Genomic DNA, 19,811 nt, shown 5'->3' on the forward strand with positions numbered 1-19,811 from the left:
TGGGTGTTAAATTAGAGCAGCTTGAAATGTCATTCTGTCAGCCCTTTCGGAGGTATTTTGACCATAGATCTCTGCGCCGAGCAATCATTTAGGAGAATAAAAGTTAATTGCTGGCAAAGACACTTTTATTTGCAGCTCCGTTTTCCAAAAAGTGTTCAATAAGCCGATCTGGTGATGAGCGAGATGCAAAGATGAAGTTTGAGGGCAAGCGAGGGGATTGAGGATGCTGCGAGGTGCTGTTCAAGGTCCTGAACACCGGAGAAGAGCCTTCAAACGCACATCAGTTGTCTGTCTTCACTATTTTACATCTGATAACACAAACCCATTACATCATTCTTTTTTTTATAACCTGTGTTTCAGTCATCCCTTCAGGGTCCTCTTACCTTTGTTTTTCTCTTCAGCAGATGACTTGTAAATCCAAATATGATGTCGGAGTCAACGAAGATTGTACCCAGGTCTATGACGCTGGGGTTGGGTTGCCCAGCTCCGGGCGACCCCGATGAGTTTGGCAAAGCCATGTGGGCTGCGAGTTAAGCCTAGAAAATATTCCACTCCTCGGGAAACCTATTTGATTTGTATATCCATCTAACTCATTTCTCTCATACCCTCCAAAAAGATCCACCAGGTTTTTTAATCCGGACATCCAGTGACTCACGGTGAGCGCTGTGGGCACGTGTGCGTAAAATAACCTCTCAGGTTTCCAGTAGTCCGAGAAGACAATAGAGCAATACAATCCATCCGACATGCAAAACGGTTCACGTCCAAGTGAAATACTTTTCTAAGACATCCCGAGGCTGGTCATGGCTGATCTCTGAGCAGCTGCAGGTCTGAGAGTGAAAAGAGCACCTTGTGCAAGTGCTGCTCTCTGTTCTCCAGCCTCTCTCCCTCTTACACTCCCGTTTCCCCCCCTCCCTCTCTCTCTCTCTCTCTGACTCCCGCTTCTCCCCCCTCTCTCTCTCTCACTCACTCCCCCCCCCCCCCCCCCCCCCCCTGTCAGACAGTGATGACCTGCTCTCCCTCCCGATTTGCTGGTGCGTCGTTGTCAGCCCCCCACACGAAGATGTAAAACACAATGACAGCCTTGGCCATAACCCCTAATGACACATTCCCTGTAATATTCCTATAATATTCATGTACGTCTGTGGCACGCAATAATGACCTCATCATGGCTTTATGTCTTTCTCCTACATAATATTCCTGCGTGATGTACTATAAAGTATACTGTATATGTTTATAGAGTTGCTTTATAACATTGCATTTTTCACATGGAACATCATAGGACACACTTGATTTGTTATTGATGATGAAGACCAACTGTTTTTCCAATTCAAATAAAACTGATTTGATTTGTATTGATTTTGATATACTTTATTGCAGGCCATATCAAAATAGAATCACACAAAATGTGCTTCCACTGAATAAACTCTTTTGTGACCTCTTAACTTGATAATTTAACCTTAATCCTACTGACTGGGGTCCCCGTCGACCCTTGAGGTAAACTTTCTGTCATATCTCACAGGCGCTTCATTCTGTCACTCCAACCAATGTGTTCCTGTTCCTATGATGTTTGTTTCTTATGGTACTTTATTCAGTCCCTGTATGTTAAGTTTGTTAGTTGAATGAGGGTTAAGGTAGCCTATGTGTAGCCATTGATGCTAAATAATGTGTCTAGTGTCTGAAATTCATGATTGGTAATCAATATCCAATGAATGGCCTTCAACATATCTATCAGGCTGAGGCTCCCATAGATTGAAGGACTGAGTGGATAGCCATTAGTCGAATAGGCTGACTGTGCAGCATTAAAGCAAATGTGAATAACTGTGTTTTTGATATGGAAAGCTCAATCTAAATCAGAATTGACAGATCATTCTGTCAGCTCAGTTGAACCAGTTTCTCCTGAAGCTCAACATCCCCATGGAGTCGCTCCGCAGAGGCTGAACAGTGGGGCAAAATATGACAGAGCTATTACTGAGATATCTTTTCTGAGCTGGAGAATGCAAACTCATGTTAATTGTGACAATTGAAACAAAAAACTGTATGAATCAATGTTGTTCCAGGTTTGTGGGATTCAGTATTGCACTCCCTTAATGCCGGAGGACTCCAAAGAGACTGATTTTTAAAAATGTTCAAAATCTCAGCAGCAGAGCAGATATCCTGACTTTTAGTTCCTATTTGGCCAGGCTCCAAAAACACTAGATCCTACATCTCCCATAATGCATTAGAACTTTCCTGCTTGCCCCCAAATGCCCACCTCTTACAAACCCAATGCCCTCAGATTGTAACACAGTTTCTGTTAAAAGTGCATAGTGTCCAAGTACAAGCTTGATATCACTGTGGAATCCTGCCTCCAGAGCCACAGTAGACGCACTGTTTTCACAGGTTGACTGTAACGTTGATGGAGCACCTCTTTAACTGAAAGAAAACATAGTGGAATAGCTAAAGGGGAAATACATTTAGGGTGGATTTTTACTTGAATCATTTGACACTTATGATCACGAGAGAGTTCAGTTGGCTGTAAAAAAAAGAAAATTAGTTAAACTTCATGTAGTTCAATGTTTCCGTTGCAGGTCAGTGGGACAGAACTCAAAACGTTTGATGTGCTTTTACAGCATTTTTTTTTTTTTTTTATCTGGTCAGAGATGATTAATAAAAAATGAAGATTTTAAACTCACGCAACAACAACAGCCGAGCAGAGGGGGATACATAATAAATATTTGTAGGGATGAATAAATTATTTTTTGATCCCACAAGCACCTCGCAATCCACGCGACTCATCACGCCCTAGTCTCACTTACACGCACCCACCCACACACGCGCGCGCACACTTTTTTGTGAGAGGGGAGAGGCAGAGGGTTTGTCAGCAGACCGATAATTACAATCCATAGTAAAGATGATTTACCACGTCCGTCACCCAGCCCTCCCCAGTGGAGGAGGTTGGGTCTCCCCCGGCCGCTGATGAAATTCCAAGGACGGGATCCCCTGGGACTGCATGTGCTACATCTGCTGCCCTTGCGGACGCACAGGGGAATCGCTCTGGGCCTCTCATTAATGCCTCTCTTATGTCTTATCCCCCTTGCCCGTGAGACCCTCAGTCTGCGGCTTCTCCCGGTGCACGGACAGCCTTTGTGAGAAACGTTTAGCAAATATTGATAGTTCTTGGCGCATGGAGGAGATCAAAGGGAAAAGTAGAAGGGGGCTGTCTAAAAGGAGACTCGGAATAATCGGTGCAGAGTGCTCTCATGAATTATTGATGCAGCATAAAGTAGCCTATACATTGGGGGGAAAAGGCACCCGGATTTTCTTGTGTCAGAGTTTGAGTCTTTAGGTCTGGTTTTCCCACCAAACTTAATTAAAAAATAAAAGATCTGAATGGAAACATGAGTGTTTGGAATTTAATGAAGGCATTCACAGTCTAAGAGAGTCCAGCTTCGGACTAATAAGTACTTAAATAATCAGTGTAACAGAGAACAAAAGTCCAGGAAATTGGTTATTTACAATACTATACTTAAGTACAAAGTCGATATACTGGTTGGCCTACTTAGCTTGAGTATTTCCATTTTATATAACTTTACTTATACTCCACTATATTTGTCTGACAGCTGTAACGAGTTACTTTCGGATTACGATTTTTCAAAGCCCTCCTGTCCAGTGAAAAGCACGAATCTCCAACTTGGTGACTTTGAAATAGAATTTTATTGCTAAATTGAAGGATGAAGTGTTCCTAAAAGTACATAAAGTAGTTAAAATTAGCACAACCATACGCATCCACAGCAGTAAAATGGAACATATAAATGCAGCAGTAATAACAATACCAAAACATTAACAAGGGACCCTTTAAGTGAGTACTTTTACTCTTTGTACTTAAAGTAAATTGCTGATTATACTTACACACTTTTACTGAAGTACGGTTGTGTTTTCCCAGTGTGGTATTAGTACTTTTACTTCGTAAAGAATCTGAATACTACTTCCACTGCCCATGTATAATCATTAACATACATTGAATAAAAAATATACAGAATTTAATAATAATAATTTGAAAATTAGATGTCCTTGATGCACTGATTTTGCAGCAAGTTTCAGTACTTTGGACAGTGCCGTCCCTGCAGACTGTCTTCACGGACTCAACAGAGGCAAATGATTCTTTATTGACTTGTTTTAATCAGTACCTCTCAATAGTGACAACAGTAAGGCAGCAAAAAGACGGGTGTTACTGCAGCAGCGGAGCTGTTAAAAATGTGTATGTGTGCCAGCAGAATTAAATTACTGAAGCCTGGAGATTTTTACAGCCCCCTACGGTTCCTGGACTGCAGTTGGCATTGTAACACAAGGGGGCACAATGGGAGTAGAAGACAGAGAGAGACATTAAGGAAACAGTGGAAATCACACGGTTGTTCTAAAACTATTCATAGTCAGGCCTTGAGAGAGGTTTTCCTTGTTAAAGATTGACTCAAAGGCAGCATTTTCCCCAAGCTGGCAGCATTTGTCTGACTGGTCAAGTGGTCCTAAACATTTCACAATTTTCTCAAAGAACTGTTGAACTGTTGAGAACCACTTAATCAGAGGGACCACAGGCTTCTTCAGGGAAAAGTCTTTCCTTCAAACTGTTGATTCCACTATTGAAAGAACAAAACAAAAAAACAGCAGCTAGAGTTAGTTTCCTGAAATAATCTGCTGGTAGTAAAGGCATCAGTACGAAGAAAATGCACCTTCACAAGCGGCAAACTGCAAGCTCTCTGTAAGCGTGCTTACCTGGAGAAGGTGAACTCTGTCCTCGCAGCGGTGCTTCCTTGGTGCCATCCCAGCCCGACTGAGTGAATGCAGAGTCAACTGCCTTTTATATACTGTTTTGGGGCTAGGTTCATACAAGCCTCTCATTCAGGCAGGAATGAGGCCCATGCTGGTCCGACCGGCTGAGCTGGGTTCCACCAGCAAGGAGCTCGACGGGCAGCCGCCCTCTAGACAGAGATAGCAAATACCAGCCACTGCAGGCTGAGAAGTCACATGGACATAAAGCATTTGTATGTCATCTTTGTCTTCTAAGTTTGTCTCATTTCCGTCTGATTTATCTCAGTGAAAAGTCAGACAGAAAGCGCCACGTTTGGGTTTGATGTATTTCTGCTAAAGGCCTACTGCAACCACAATGAATCCAATTATTATTCAGAACACATTTCTTGAGAGAACACAAAGGGACTCTGCGCACTAAGAGAAATGACCTTCAACAATTGGTTAGACCCGCGCTAATTCATATAGAAAACCATGTCAAATTGGAAATTGCTCAGGAGTCCTTAGCCAGGAGCAGTATAAGCACAGTTTCATGTGAGTTTCAGTGTTCGGAGCAACTCAGAAGCAATCACAGGAGACGATGTTTTGAAAGAAAAGATTTATTTCCGTTGCTTTTATTTCCACAGACGACCACCGAATCCCTTTTTCTCTCTCACACACACAGACACACACACAGAGAGACACTCTTTTTGAATATATCAATGGGACAGTAACATTTGAACATTTGCACTTCAAAGTCCCATTAATCACAGAAGATTCCCTGACAGATGTTAACATGACAGTGTAAACTACACGGACCAAGATTGATTTATTAACTTTTCCAAATCAAACAAGAGTAGCGATGTTTGAAATTGTTTACTTGTCACACAATATAAATAAGGAAAGTACATTAAGCCATTTGTTTGTGATCGTGGACGCAAAGAATACAACTTGACATCAAAATGAATGAGAACACAGACACAACAGTCTGAATTTTCCTTTTTCCATTTCAGAGTGAGATATGCGAATCTTCCATCTTGCTAGTCAGTGCAAGAAACAGGCTGGATGAGTCTGGAAGATAAGTGCAGGTCTTTGTAGTACCTGTTTGAGCAACAGGAAGTACTCTGCTTCAGAGCCAGTGGACAAGGGCTATAGTTGAATAACATCACAGATAATACAAAGATATGTTCATTAGTTTACTTGAAACTTTGCAGCATTTCACTGTAAAAATAAAATCTGCAAGTGTACCCTGTACTTTCAGATATCCTGAATATATTGCTATATTATCTTATAAAGTAACGTTACTGTAGTCAAGACTTCTGTAACTCTTTTAGTACATATAACAACATGATGTAATGGGAGGTTTCAGCGTTCTCCATGTTAAAACAGCTCAGGTGAAGTTCACCCTCAATCCCTGATTGGACATTCTCATACATATACTACTGTGCAACAATAACACATCTGCATACATGTAGTGCTGCCCTTTTTGTTGACCTTGCACTCAAAGTAGTGCTTACACAAAGTTGTGCTATGAATGGGTTTGGAGGGAAACACTGCAAGAAAGTATGACAATCCAACATGCAAAGTCACAGTAGCGCTGTGAAGTATATAATAGTGCTGCGGACGGTGTGAAGAGGACGGCTTGGGGGAGGGACGTGGATGCTGAAGGAGGACGATTCCTGTTGGTCGAGACAACGTCAGCTCACAGTCCTGTCGGGGCGGCTGTAAACTCAATCACTCCGCTCTTCCACGGAGAGACAAAAAGAGGACAGGATTAACAGGAAGCACTGGGGAGGTGAGAGATGTTTCGGTGCTCTTGATTACTAGTGTGCGCACACACACACACACACACACACAAACACAGACACACAAGTCAGCCGAGTGTAAAGCAGGCTGCACAGGTTTAGCACTCACAGGTATTGGTGTAGTTTTGATGAAAAACAAAGAGGTCTGAGGCACGCTTAGCTGAACTCTCAACGGTCATGGTTGCTTCTCGAAAGCAGGGCCGCAACTGACAATTACTATAATTATAAATTAATCTGTTGATTGTTTTCTTGATTTATAGACTTAAAAGATTAATCAATTAAACGTCATAAAGCAGAGAAACAGGCCAGTCATAATTTCCCAGAAATTGATTTACATTGTTATAAAACAAAAGAAACCAGGAAATACTCACATTTGAGTAACTGGAACCTGTAAATGATTAACATTTTTGCTTTTAGAAAGGGGTCAACATTGTTTCTGTTTCATTTTCCAGTCGATCAACTAATCGATTCGTCACTTTTTTTACTTAGAAATGTATTTTTCATTAACTATTACCAATTATACTCTCTTTTGTTGAATCCCTTGAAACCTCTTTTAATATATTTGACTGTGTATGTGTTATTTAAAACACAATATGCACACGGGCCCCATGGGTGATTCGCACTGCCGCTAGCAAGAAAGCCCTCGCTTTGAAACCTAGCAGGGACGACGGAGTCTTTTCCATGAGCAGTTTGATGTTCTCCCACTGACTGCATGGGTTTCCTCCAGGTGCCAGGTGAATTGGCAGCTCTAAATTGCCTGTAGGTGTGACTGTTTTAGTCCTGTGACCTAACCAGGGTTGAAACCTGCCTCTTACACAAAGCATGCTGGGATACACAAGCCTGAGCAGGATGAGTGGTTTACAAAACGCATGGATGTATGGCTTTACAACAGGTACACAGGCATGCTCATGCTCAATTTTGGAAATGCACAAACTCGGAAAACACACCACATCTCATTTACCTCATCATCATCATCCTCATCCTCATATTCATCATACTCATTAAATTCACCAAATACTGGCTGAAATCAAACAGAACAAACATGTAAATGAGAGGCAAATATAGACAGAGAATTATACCAATCTGAGTGCTAGTGTGTGCAAATCAAAGTTAAAGCTGGTGACAGAAATGGAGATGTGAAGCAGCTAAAGTGGAGAATAGTGGTTACCTTGGATTTTTTGATGAGTTGGACTAAAAATGCCACCACGTCCTTTTTGCCGATAGCTTGGGCCTGTGACAGGTGAAGAATGAGAAAACGAATCAATAAAACAGGGTTTTCTTGTGAACTTTGTTATTAAAAGTGGACTATATGTCCCGAGGACCCACCAGTTGAAGTGCTGTCTGTCCGTCATAGCCTGGTTTATTCAGATCAGCTCCAGCAAGTTTCCACATTTCTAGGCCCTCCAGGTCACTGCTGGCTGCCAGGCTGGCACACAGGAGGTACACAACAGAGTTATTGCAACACAGGGCTCCGTTTCCCAAAAGAGATATGATCAACAATCAAAGAGCCATTGGGTGAAGGACAAATTGTTGTGTAAAGAGACTTTTCTGAAACTAGGCAGCACATCAAGGGAAAAAAATTGATAACGTTGTACCTCATGACCTAGATATTTTCATTTGATCTTAACAGCAACACAAGCCATGCTCATCGAACCTTATAAAAGGCGTGTTTCTGAAACTGTAATTTGTCTTGACAAAACCTGTCGGGTGTCTCAGGTAGATGTAACAGGCGCCAGCCATTGTGTCGTACACGCAGAACAAATGCGAAGCTATGCTGCCGGGGAGCATTCCTACCGTTTGTGTAACAGTGGGACAACTGGTTGAGCCTGTGTCAACTATGTAGGATGGGTCACTGTGATGATGGCGAAGCAACCGGGGAAATTTGCCACTTTATGCGTGTGCAATTGTTTGAAGACGTGGTCTATGCGCGTCTCACCTGCACAGTTCAGTTCCTGCTTCATCCAACTCGTCTCTGGAGAAGTGAGCTCCAGTCTTCCTCAGCAGCTTCACCACCTCCTTGTGCCTAAGTTATTCAGAGAAGATGCAATAGAGTTATATACTTGTGACTTTATGTGTAACATATAAATACTATAAGTATATCATTCAGCCTCACTTTTCACTTAGATTATATGATCTGTACAGTACAGTTTGATTTGATGTGTGGCAGTGACTGTGGTTTGGCATGTAAGAACAAGTTCCTCATCCCCTGCAGTCAACCACCCACGCAGGAGTCACCTGCAGTGACACTTGTGGTGACAGGAAACTTTCGATGAAACCAAAAGGGCCTGAAAGTGTTCACCACTGGACTGCTCAGTTTATAAATAAACAGCTGAGCTTGCTTATGCTGTACTTATGCCTACAATTGACACGTAGAGGTATTTAGAGCAACGCGCAGCCAAGAAAACTATTAAAAGCATTTCGAAGGCTTCCTGTTGAGAAGCCAGTATCTCTCATCTGTGAAACTGGGAGCAGGTTGGTCGGACTGGTTCAGAGGACACTCCCCATATTTGTTCTTTAACCCTTCTTTCTCTATGCTTTCTGCCACTCCTTATATGGGCATCGGGGTTTCAGTGCACTGTGAAATGTCGGAGACATTCAAGTCGAGTCGGACACGGTGACATCCTGACATCCTGACAGCTCAAACTCAACGCTCCCGTGCTTACGGTCATTTCAGGAAACACATTCAGGAAGGGCAGAGCACCCAGAGGAGTGTAGCATCGGAAGAGTGACGACAGGTGTTAGCGCTCCAGTGCATCCCTCTACCATCACAAAAGGAAACAAGTCCACACTTGCAGTGCCAACCGTTAAAATAGGACAACAGCCATTTGGCACAGCTTCAACACATACAACGTTTTCACCCCGAGGCTCAACATGGCACTAAAAGTGAAACATTAAGAGCGGATCTTCTCTGTTAGACATTCACGGCAAAGTCAATGAATGACAAAAAATAAAATTTAAAAACTGCTTTGGTAAAAATAAACACCGTCTAAACGGTCAGGTGACAATTAGCCTAATTAGTTTATAATTATTGCCTGGTCTCTAAACTCCATTACGAGTTGCTCCCCTTGTCTCAACCCCCCCTCTGACAGCCGCTGCTCCCTTCCTGTCATTTAAGCAGAGCCAGATTCCCTCCCTTGCAGCGGCTCATTTAATGAAGTCCCCTCTATAGCAGCTATTAACAACATACTCAATGTTGATAATGGCCAAAGGGGGATTTGAAATGTTGTGTTTGCAACTTCATAAAGGGCATTATTACTTTAACAGACAGATAAAAACAAACACGTCCGCACTTACTGTTTGAGTCTTACCTGAAGCGTACAGCGTTGGTTAGGGGGGTGTCCCCGTAGCGATCTTTAGCATAGACCGTGGCTCCATGATTCAGTAGGTACTCCACCAGTTTGAGGTGGCCCTCACAGGCAGCAATATGTAGGGGTGTGCGTCCATCGTAGTCACTCAGACACAAGTTACTGCCCTGCCAAAGACAAACATGCACAGTGTACTTCACCTGGGGGTCTGGTGATATTCTAGATCTGTCTTATTGTCAACAAACCTAAAATAAAATGGAAAGACCAAAGCCAGCAATAAATTCATCCTTTTAATAAATATTATATTTTCCCTTCGTGCCATCATAGAGCGTAACTGTTGTCCAAAAACTACTAAAAACACATCAATAAAGCACACAGCTGCACTGGGTGACGTGGTTTTTGATTACAATTAACATGGGCGCTGTAGTTTACGATGAATGAGACTGAGCGCTACAGACAGTGTTGGAATGTATTGAGAGATTGTTGTTGTTGTTTTTTTAAATGGGACATGTTGACAAAAAAACAAAACATAGAAAAACGCCTTATCCTTCAGTTACCAGTTCGTTAACCTTCTTCCTTACTGTTCAGCAGCACATGTAGAGGCAACGAGCAAATAAATGCGGCGTAGGAGGATAAATTACAGTGAAAAAAAGAAATCCTCAAAGAAAAAGTTCATCACAAGCAGGGACCATGTATTAAAAGATCGCTGTGTGGGTGTGACCACAGCACATTTAGACTTTCCATTTGTCCACAGAGGCTGTAGGATAATCCAAGAAGTGACTGCATACAAGTCGAGCCACATACAACCCATACGACCCTATACAAAACAAACATGATCGAGATAAGCCTGGTAATATGCTGCTCCGCCGGTTTAGGAGTCTAGCGCTAAGCTGTGTATCATAGCCTCAGAGGGTTGATGTATTTTAATAGCAATGTGGAGAGGCTGACAGTGCAAAGGACAAACTATAATAACCCCAGGCTGTGTGAATTTAAGGGTTGTGCGTAGTTGCGATCGTACGGTTGCTTACCATATCCTTTAGGGCTTCGAGGGCCTCTATGTCTCCGATCTTAGCAGCAGCGCATGCCAGCGGGGGGGTCAGGGCATCACGGATGGCCTCCAGCTCCTGGAGACACCACAGACTTCAATCAAAACACTGCTGCTATTCTGAATAGGTTGAAATTAATGAACTTGGCCTTTTTGGAATAGACTTTCAACACCGCATGCACGAGCCTAATCATGTCTGGACGTCTATGTGAGTTGAGTGTTTTCTCTTTGGGGAAGGCAAACATAAAAAGCAACTGGGGCCGCATTCACGAACATTCAGAGAATACTGTCAGAGAGCTCCTAACTTGGCCTGAAAAAGAAATCTAGCATTTTGTCATTTCTGGTATTATAGCATTTTTTTGTGTTGGGCGGGAGATATCTCTATCTCTAATGAGATGGACCACAAACGTTACCCCTGCACCATCTAATCAGTATCAGTAATCAGTTTCATTAACTCACTGTCATTCAGCATTTGGAGAATATTTGTCTCTCCATCTCCTCCACTGCTTCAGAAACCCTTAGGCCTCTTAAAAGTCTTCCCCCTCAGCTCTCTTCAGGGCCAAGATGCTTTGAAAATAACTTTTATCCTGACCAGGATCTTGTCTTAACTATCACTACTATTTAAGTCTGTGTATTGGTGGTGCCGTCACCTCCTTGCAGCTGATGCTCAGTGACTTGGCGATGACCTGGATGAAACGGCTGTCGCTCAGACACAGCTTGGCTCCGGCTAAGTCTGAAACCATCTCACCTCGCAGGTTCTGACCCATCATCTGGACAGAGTGACACACACATGATTATTATGTTAATCTACATGGTGATCCTCTTATGCTTCTATAAAAGCAATATTTCTTTGGAAAGTAGAAACCAACCTTTTTCTTGGTATCAAAACTTATCTCTTTCTTGGCCAATATGTAGGACAGCTTTGACAGGGCCGCCTCTGGAGTCATGTCTCCACCAGCTATGAGCCCAGCGTCCGTCAACACCTGAGAAGTCATAGGTATACATACATATATATTTATACATGTACAGTCTCTTCATTCTGTACTTGGGAAATTCAACATTCACAAAATGTAGTAGAAATGGGTGAGGGTTGACTAGCAGTGACGTGCCCTGCCGGTGGCGTAAGATGCAGACACGGTCCCCCTCAGACACTGGGTGCAGTTCATGATGATGACACCAGAGTCGGTGGCCTTCTTCAGCTCCTCCAACAGGTCAGTTCGGTTATCGGGGGCATTTCCACTGCCGTAGGTCTCCAGGACTACACCCTCCATGGGCGGCTGCAGGAAAGCCCTCACCTGGACACAGATATACCAAGGATTCACATTACAAACGCCCGAGATTCATGGCCAACTGGACCGGCTTCTCTCAGCTGCGCGTAATCAAATTGCGGAATTAGTATTCCGTGTTATTTTTCCTGCAGCCCCTCTCACTCTAATGCATGAGACCATTCACTCTCCTAAAAGCCCATCTGGTGCCGTCTATGCAACCAGTATCTCAGTTGGCTGGCACCGGGAGGCCCTATACCACATCATTAGCCATGGCGTATGACTAGAATGGCAGATGACTGAAATGACAGGAAGGAGAGCAATTAATCTGAAGGTGTTAGCAAGCATAAAGTCACTTGGCAAGACCAAAGCAGTAACCATAAAATGTAAGAAGAAGGCGACATTAAAACTGCCAAGTTCGGTCGGTATTTTTCTGATGCGATAAGCAGTTTGACTAGAGAAGTTTTGACGCAGATTACCAATGAAGCTCTCGTGCAACAGAGACAGTGGGCACACAAGAGCCTGGTGCATAATCAAAACAGTGCCTCGTAAAAGGCAGTAAAAGGCTGTAAGAAAGTCTTGATAGCCGAGCTGGGCAGTGTGAGCAGATTGAGACAGTAAAGTCAGTCTCCCGGCAGCCTCTGCAGGGGGAGGTGCAGCTAAATGTTACAGTATCTACGCCAGTCCTCCCTCTTTACAGGGTGATTGGTCATGGCCCATAACTCCCTCTCATCTTTCTCTGGGCTGAGCTTTGATGGCAGTTTACATGACCGGGAAGGTAACGGAAGGCGGGTAATAGCGCAATTAAATTAAAGTTAACTATATTTTATTGCAGTTAGACAAAACAGTAGTTTTTGAACAGCCGGTTACCTTGGAAGAACATCTTTTTAATTACATTTTAATACACTGTGAAGGAAAACTTGAAATTGGCAACAAGCTGGTAAAATGATTAATTTACCTTTCATTTACCCATCATCATTTCACTAAATACATTTTGTGAGGATTTGATTTTTCTGTAATTATCCATAAATAACGAAAAGACATCAGGTGAAATAAAGTGAATTTTAGTACTATGCAAATACTTATATTCAAAGCCGGTAATGAGTGATCTGTTATGAGGTGTATTTGTCTGGAGTGCACCACAAACATTCTGGACATATCAGACAAGTATGTGCAAGAACTATGAGCAGCTGAATAATTCCCCGAAGAGAAATATTCATTATTCTGTTGTGAGAAACATCAGCCGAAGACCAAGGACGACAAGTGAACACCTCTGGACATTAGGGGGCTGTGACAGAGACAAAGTGAACACCTCTGGACATTAGGGGGCTGTGACAGAGACAAAGTGAACACCTCTGGTCCGGTTGAGGCGCTGAGCGACTTACAGTAGCAGCAGTGATTCCTGGGAACAGCCTGAGCAGGCCCACGTTCCTGTTCAGCTCGGTGCTGACTTGAAACTTTGCTGTGGTGTTTGCCCTCCACACTGTATCCCAGTTGACTAAAAGACAAGACGGAGAAAAAAAAAAAAAAAAAGATTAAAAGTGGAGAAACGCAATATTTATTTTCCCCATGACGCCACCGGCTCACTTGTAATGTCCACTTCAGCGACGGCCAGAGGAGCCAAGTTAGGAGAGGAGAACGCATTGAAACTCCCAGCATCCACCTTGGTCACACGGTTCCCTCTGTAGAGTTTGTTGTAGAAGTACAAGCACACCTGAATAGAGATAAAGACATACATTTACTGCACACCATTTGCTCCTCTACGAAGACAAAAAAAATCCTTTCAACGCTGCGGGACTTAACATATGCATGAAAACCTGTGCGCACCCGGCTCCAGATGGAACGGGTTTCTAGAAACTCATTGCAAAATGCTTTTCACAAAAAACATACTAGTCTGTTTAAGTACAACCCTCAATGCAGCAAAATTAAATTCAACGGACACAGTTTTTTTTTACTGCATTTGGGTTGTGGATACGTGGTTTTGGCTCAGCAGGTCGACCACTAATCAGAAGATTGGCAGTTAGATGTCCGCATGTCAAAGTGTCCTGGGTAAGATACTGAACCCTAAATCGCTCCCGAAGGCTGAGCCATGTGTGTGTTTGAGCATTAGTTTAGATCCTGATGGGCAGGTTGCACCTTGCATGGCAGCCCATATGAATGTGTGAAAACACTTTTCAGTGTTCTTCCTGTTCTAGTATATGTTGTTCGGTATTGCGAAACACTCGAGAGTATTCTCACCGGACAAGTGGTTTAGGAGAGCTTTTGTTATCTCTTGCATGCCAGTAGTGACACCTTTCTCTGCAGATCTCACCGTATTTCTCAACTTATTAACAAATATACAGGGTTATAATATTAAAAGGTTTTTTATTTTCATTCTGCGGTTCATTTAAAACTCATTTAGCATTTATTAAACCCCACATATGTCACTAAGTCACTATTGGTGATCATCTAGAGTCTTTTATTCTCTCTGTTTCTTTCACAAATAGGGCAATAGTTCATGTTTTCTCTGTGAGGCTGCCAAATGTCTCTAATAATCAAATACAGTAGCCGAGTCTCATTTATGTCCCATCTCCCTTTCCTCACCTCGGGAATGACAAACTGGCCTGCGATCAGCAGCGCCCCCAGTAGGTTGTCTCTGCCATCATTCCTCATCTCATAGATCGGCACCTGAAGACAGAATGGGCCTTGTCTTCAGAGGGCAGAGAATATTTAAAATGCCGCCGACACATTTTGTGCTTTTTGTCTGTTGGGCCCTTTGTAGACAGCAGCTCTTACCTGTGATCCGGTGAGAATGATCGGTTTGCCCAAATGTTCACACATGAAGGACAGGGCAGAGGCTGTGTAAGCCATAGTGTCTGTGCCATGGAGGATCACAAAACCGTCATAGTTTTCGTAGTTTTTCTGGAGAAAAAAAAAATAAATAAAAAAAAACACATATTGTGGATCGTTTTAGATGGCAGCGTAAAGACAATTATCTTTTTTTCTACAATAATATATCGTATATTTTATGAGCAATATGAATATTATAGGATGGATTGATGCCTCGCGTTTTAAAAGCATAAATCATTAGGTGTTGTATTTGAAATGGAGGCAATCAGAAACCTAACAATGAAATGGATCCAGCAGCAAGTACCTCAATGTCCTTTCCAATTCTACCCCAGTCATCTGTGGTCATATTGGAGGAGTCCAGCAAAGGGTTGTAGTCTATAACAGTGTAGACTATCCTCTTATTGTCTTTACTCAGCCTGCAAGAGAGAGGTTCTGTCATTATATACACAAGTTCAAACGGGACCAACTGCCCAAAATAAATCAGTGGTTTTAGTCTTTGCAGGCAAAAACGTTCACTCCAAAATACATCAAGGACACACGGTTAAACACGTTATTATTATCTTCACTGTGACAAATGATCATTAGTCTTCATCATGCGCGTTAAACAGAGTTGGATTAAGTTCAGGTTAAAATTGAGAAGTGAGTTTAAAGGAGGGTAGGGGAATGCTAAAAACCAAGCTGACTTTATGAAGCGAGGCAAAGTCTATTTAGCCGGGCCTTCTGTCTCAGCAGCAGGGTGCCAAAACCTGTTTCAGACACACAGAGGATTCTGAAAGTGTAAAAGGGAGGGGCATGTCTGCATACTGTTAAAGAGAGCAGCACTTTACTGTTTCGCCATTTCCCCTTTCCACAGCAAAGACTTAATGTTCTGTGGAGCTTAACCGCTGTGTATGGTAAACACAGGCAACGCTGAGGGACATTATTGTCTTGAGGGTTATTCGGTGAGCCATTTCAGGTTAGGGGGCGAAAGTCCATGTTTCTCTTTTCCTTCCAGTTACCAGGGAAGGAGCCTCTCGTGTATGCATATTCATGCTGCCTCTATGTGGATTTTAACTCAGGCGCCTCACGGCTCCACCTGCGACACTCCACATTAGGCAGCGTGACTGGCTGAAGAGCCATGGAAAGATTTTCATTTTAATCTCCCTTTTAAAGAAACAGGGTGGGACACCCCCCCCCCCCCCCGACATTACCATAGGGCAGCCTTGAAGACAGGAGATGAATGGACCAGCGGGAGGACGAGCCCCAGTTCACCCAACCGGGAGTCCTACAGACACTCTTCTAATTAGCCTTAAGTCCACACAGGACCCTGGAACATATGTTGTTGGTAATCTTGAAGCCAAAGTGCCACAAGAAAACACTATTCAAATCACCAATTATTCATCTATCTGGCAGTGTACCCTAAGGTGTAGCAACGCTACGCATTAGCATACCCGTGCTGAGATGCCTCATAGCTTAAGAATAATGAATGCCTGTGTGTTTCTGTGCGTGTGCATGATTGGGGACTCGAAGAGGGGTGTTGGAGGTTGGGGGGGGGGGGGGGGGGGGGGCAAACAGTCTTGTGGCGTTGTCTCTCAACATCACATGAATAAAGCTTTTCAACAAATCAATAAACTAATTCCCTCCTTCAACATAGACTGGAACCACGTACCATCAACAGGATTAGACTTGCATATGAGCCTGCATATATTAACACAACGCCAACTCAAGGATGGGCAAATATTAAAAAGTGAATCATGCTCTCACCCCCAAACAATTAGTTAGCAAAGGTTTTTAATATTATTCAAAGTTAACTGATTGCTAACATTTTAAGACATTTACCGAGCAGCCAATGCACAAACAGGAAGCTCTTGTGTAGTAGCTCAAGGTGTGGGAGCAGTGCGAGGTTGAAGTCCACTAAAATAATTCTTATAAGCTCCTCAAACAGTCTACCACCGCCTGATGTATCTTATCTCTACCGCACATCCTGCTGCCGCTCTGTCGGTTTTCACAGTGGCAGTCAACATGAAGGAGGTATGGAAATGAGTGAGTAAGGGTACGATTCTGGTGGAGGCGCCCCCACTATCGCTGACATTTAAGACCATTAAGAGGCTGTTGATCGCTGAGGGGGACCTGTCACAAGGGGCTCCACAGCACATGCACCAGAGATCAAGACAACCTGGATTAAACAAACAGCAATGGAGTAGATTAGCTTTGCTTTTCCTAGTACTTTAAGGCAGCTGGCGTGTTGATGACAGAGGTGATATTAGCAAGCGAAGAGTAAGAGACACAAAAATACTTCAGGCAATACACAGCTCCGTGCTCATGTGTCCTTCCTGGTATTTAGGGCCACGTCGGCATGCATTTCCTGTCAGGCAAGCACACCCAAACATTTGGTCTCAAGGACTGCAGAGACAGCCAACCACTCTCAAGCACAAACAATGCTACCAGTGCTACAGCACCCATGAAATAGATGGTCAGAATGGGGCGTTGGCTTCCTGTTAAAGCAACAAAAGCAGTTTAGAGTCATTGAAAGCATTGAGGACAGTGAATCGTTTCCATGTAGTCTGTAATCTTCAGTGGTTTGCAAGTACTGTAGAAACAATGTGATTTAGGACAGGCTCAGCTCTCCAGGGCAATAACTTTACATGAGATAAAGTGTAACATTCTTTCAAACTAAGAAGAAAAAATATTGTGATAAGCTTCCTTAGGTATTTAGATGGTGAAAACCCCACATAACAATATGTGAATATTATATACATTATATAAAAAGCCTTGGAGTAGACGATACAACATCCTGTGTGAAGAGCAGAACATGTATTATTGTACATTTTCTAAATAAAGTTATATGTTCTGACTGAGTGGGGAAGAATTCTGGGTTCACTTACGGCAGGACCAGGCTGTTCTCCGATCCATAGTACTGATACAGGCAGGTCTGCTGGGCATACAACTCATCGTGGAGGATGGGCAGCTTGCGCAGGCCCTTCACAAAAGAATTGGCTTTTGGGGCAAGCACTGTGGGTCACAAAAACATTTAAAAAGGGGGTTATTGTAATATTTCTTAGCGTGCTCTCTGTTAATCAGTAACAGTTTAGGAGAAAAGCACAAGAGGCATTACAATCAGCTCAACACCAAACATCAGTCTCATACTGAACCCTAGTGGTAATTGTAAGAAGTATCATTGTTGCACGGGCTGAAAAATCCCCTCCAACGATGATTCTTACATACAATGAGTTAGTCGTTTTTAGGCCACTAAATTAGTCACAATATAAAGGAACTGTGAATACAGTGAGCACAGCACCACTGCAGCTGACAGCCACACGAGCATAAGTCATCATACTGTCGGGAATCAAGACAGGATGACTTGATAAGAGTGACAGTAAAGGGGAAATCACCCGGCAAACACGACCTTAAAGCAGAGCTTTGCATTGTGGGAGGCGGGCCTTAGTAAACATGCGACATGACCTTGGTTTAGTCGAGTAATTTCCAAATTTCAAAGATCAGCAGCTTTCAAGACATTTCACTCTGTGAAGTGTCAAACTAGCAGATTGAATGGCAACATCTAGACATTGGTGATCCCAGAGTCTTTAAACTTACCAGATGTGAGAGACACATGAGGTGTGTGCGTGTACATTATGGACCTGCATAGCCACAGACAAAAGTGTGATTCATCTCCAGGCCATTTCATTTTAAGATTAAATTACAAGCCTAACAATCACAATACAATGTTATTATATAGCATTGTCAAAACAACAAACACCTTTAAGAGGTGAGTAAATACTACAGAGTCCATGTCCATGGAGTGTACAGGAAGTGAAACACTGATGGATGGCCTTGGATGTTAGGCTACTCACAACAGCCTCACTACCTGCTCCAGATGTTGCCCAATCCCTTAAATCAACATCTAGTTATTCATTGAGAGAATATGTGATCCCACCACAGTTACATCAAGAGGGGCAGCTTGTAAAGTTGTAGTCTTTAGCATGACCTCCCCGATAGATTCACAATGTGCATGTACTGTTCATCACTAAAATAATATTCAGTGTTACATTTGGATTTAGGAGTCAAGTTTACGGATGTAAACCAACGTAGTTTCCACTTAGCATAAGTTGTTTGCAGGACTATTTTGGGATGCGCTCGCATGTTGTTGTCACGCAGCTGCTCGACTTAACTCGTGCTCGCAGTGAAATGAGAACATGCAAGGAAGCTGCCATCGGCACGCGATCTGCTGTGCTAACGAGCTGCCACGCTGCAGGGCACCGGACAGAAAAACAATCCATTACGTTCCGATGACCGTATACCGTTATCATGAAGCGTCATCCCGATGGTCCCTCCGGTGTTTATAACCAAGACTCGCGCCTCGACGGCGGAGGGGGAAGTCGCCGGCTCCACGGACTCACTCGAGTTCGACAACCTTCTCCTCCTGCGTGAATGCAGCTGGATATTTCTCTGGTGAGAGACGGCATCGGTCACTTCTGTCAGATCCAGCGTAGGCTGCGATAAAGCCCGCGCGAGGGATGTCAGGTTGTTGAAGCTGGAGTCCGCCATGACGGCTTAAGAGTGAGCGCCGGGTACTGGCCCTTTAAACACGCTGGTTGCAACTGTTCAACACCAACAACGTGGTCCTTCAGGAACTGCAGGCACGCTGAAACATGTCACCGATCCTGCGGCCTAGTAAAGCAGATTAATCGTTATCATGTGTTTAAACAGTGGGCGGCACCAGGGTTTTAATGATATTTACATATCACTGTAGCCCACAGTACATGTCTCTTCCTCCCCCAGGACCCTTATCCGTAGTTGTGACCTTGAAGTGCTGATGGACAGT

The 19,811-nt window shown here is 43.3% G+C and overlaps 2 protein-coding genes across 7 annotated transcripts in view; both read right to left on the reverse strand.

Moving 5' to 3' along the window:
- The window catches only part of kif26ab (kinesin family member 26Ab), a 64,196-nt gene extending 63,678 nt beyond the window's left edge, over positions 1 to 518 (reverse strand). Inside the window, exon 1 of the mRNA XM_076107986.1 lies at positions 384 to 518. Within this exon, the coding sequence (XP_075964101.1) occupies positions 384 to 518 (135 nt within the window). The remainder of the gene's footprint in view (positions 1 to 383) is intronic.
- A 4,847-nt stretch (positions 519 to 5,365) lies between these two features.
- On the reverse strand, positions 5,366 to 19,646 carry aspg (asparaginase homolog (S. cerevisiae)). Of its 6 annotated transcripts, XM_076107925.1 has the most exons (18): positions 19,288 to 19,644; positions 17,875 to 18,001; positions 15,315 to 15,426; positions 14,957 to 15,082; positions 14,765 to 14,848; positions 13,769 to 13,895; positions 13,567 to 13,679; positions 12,026 to 12,211; positions 11,786 to 11,899; positions 11,567 to 11,686; positions 10,900 to 10,995; positions 9,875 to 10,038; positions 8,503 to 8,589; positions 7,893 to 7,992; positions 7,735 to 7,797; positions 7,528 to 7,587; positions 6,938 to 6,954; positions 5,366 to 6,505 (listed from the first exon to the last, which is right to left on the reverse strand). In XM_076107925.1, exons 1-18 carry the CDS (start codon positions 19,532 to 19,534, stop codon positions 6,496 to 6,498), a joined length of 1,953 nt encoding a protein of 650 aa, XP_075964040.1. In that variant the 5' UTR covers positions 19,535 to 19,644; the 3' UTR covers positions 5,366 to 6,495. The 6 variants fall into 6 exon arrangements, 5 of the variants coding, with proteins under 5 accessions (XP_075964040.1, XP_075964039.1, XP_075964042.1 ...); XM_076107924.1 differs by lacking the exon at positions 6,938 to 6,954 and having other exon boundaries at positions 19,288 to 19,643; XM_076107927.1 differs by lacking the exons at positions 6,938 to 6,954; positions 19,288 to 19,644 and adding an exon at positions 18,584 to 18,645.
- Between the last annotated feature and the right edge of the window lie 165 nt (positions 19,647 to 19,811).

This window comes from Anarhichas minor, unplaced genomic scaffold, assembly GCF_050575085.1.
Source record: "Anarhichas minor isolate MPS153535 unplaced genomic scaffold, ASM5057508v1 ptg000040l, whole genome shotgun sequence".
NCBI classification, from domain to species: Eukaryota; Metazoa; Chordata; class Actinopteri; order Perciformes; family Anarhichadidae; genus Anarhichas; species Anarhichas minor.

Bases quoted from the DNA above. Each gene is read 5' to 3' on its own strand.
- aspg (XM_076107924.1), bottom strand. From the start codon at position 19,534: ATGGCGGACTCCAGCTTCAACAACCTGACATCCCTCGCGCGGGCTTTA. The intron at 13,680-13,768 runs GTGAGCCGGTGG...CTTGTCTTTTAG, and splicing joins CGCTGAAGTGGACATTACAA to TCAACTGGGATACAGTGTGG. The intron at 7,588-7,734 runs GTAACCACTATT...GTTTGATTTCAG, and splicing joins AACTCATCAAAAAATCCAAG to CCAGTATTTGGTGAATTTAA.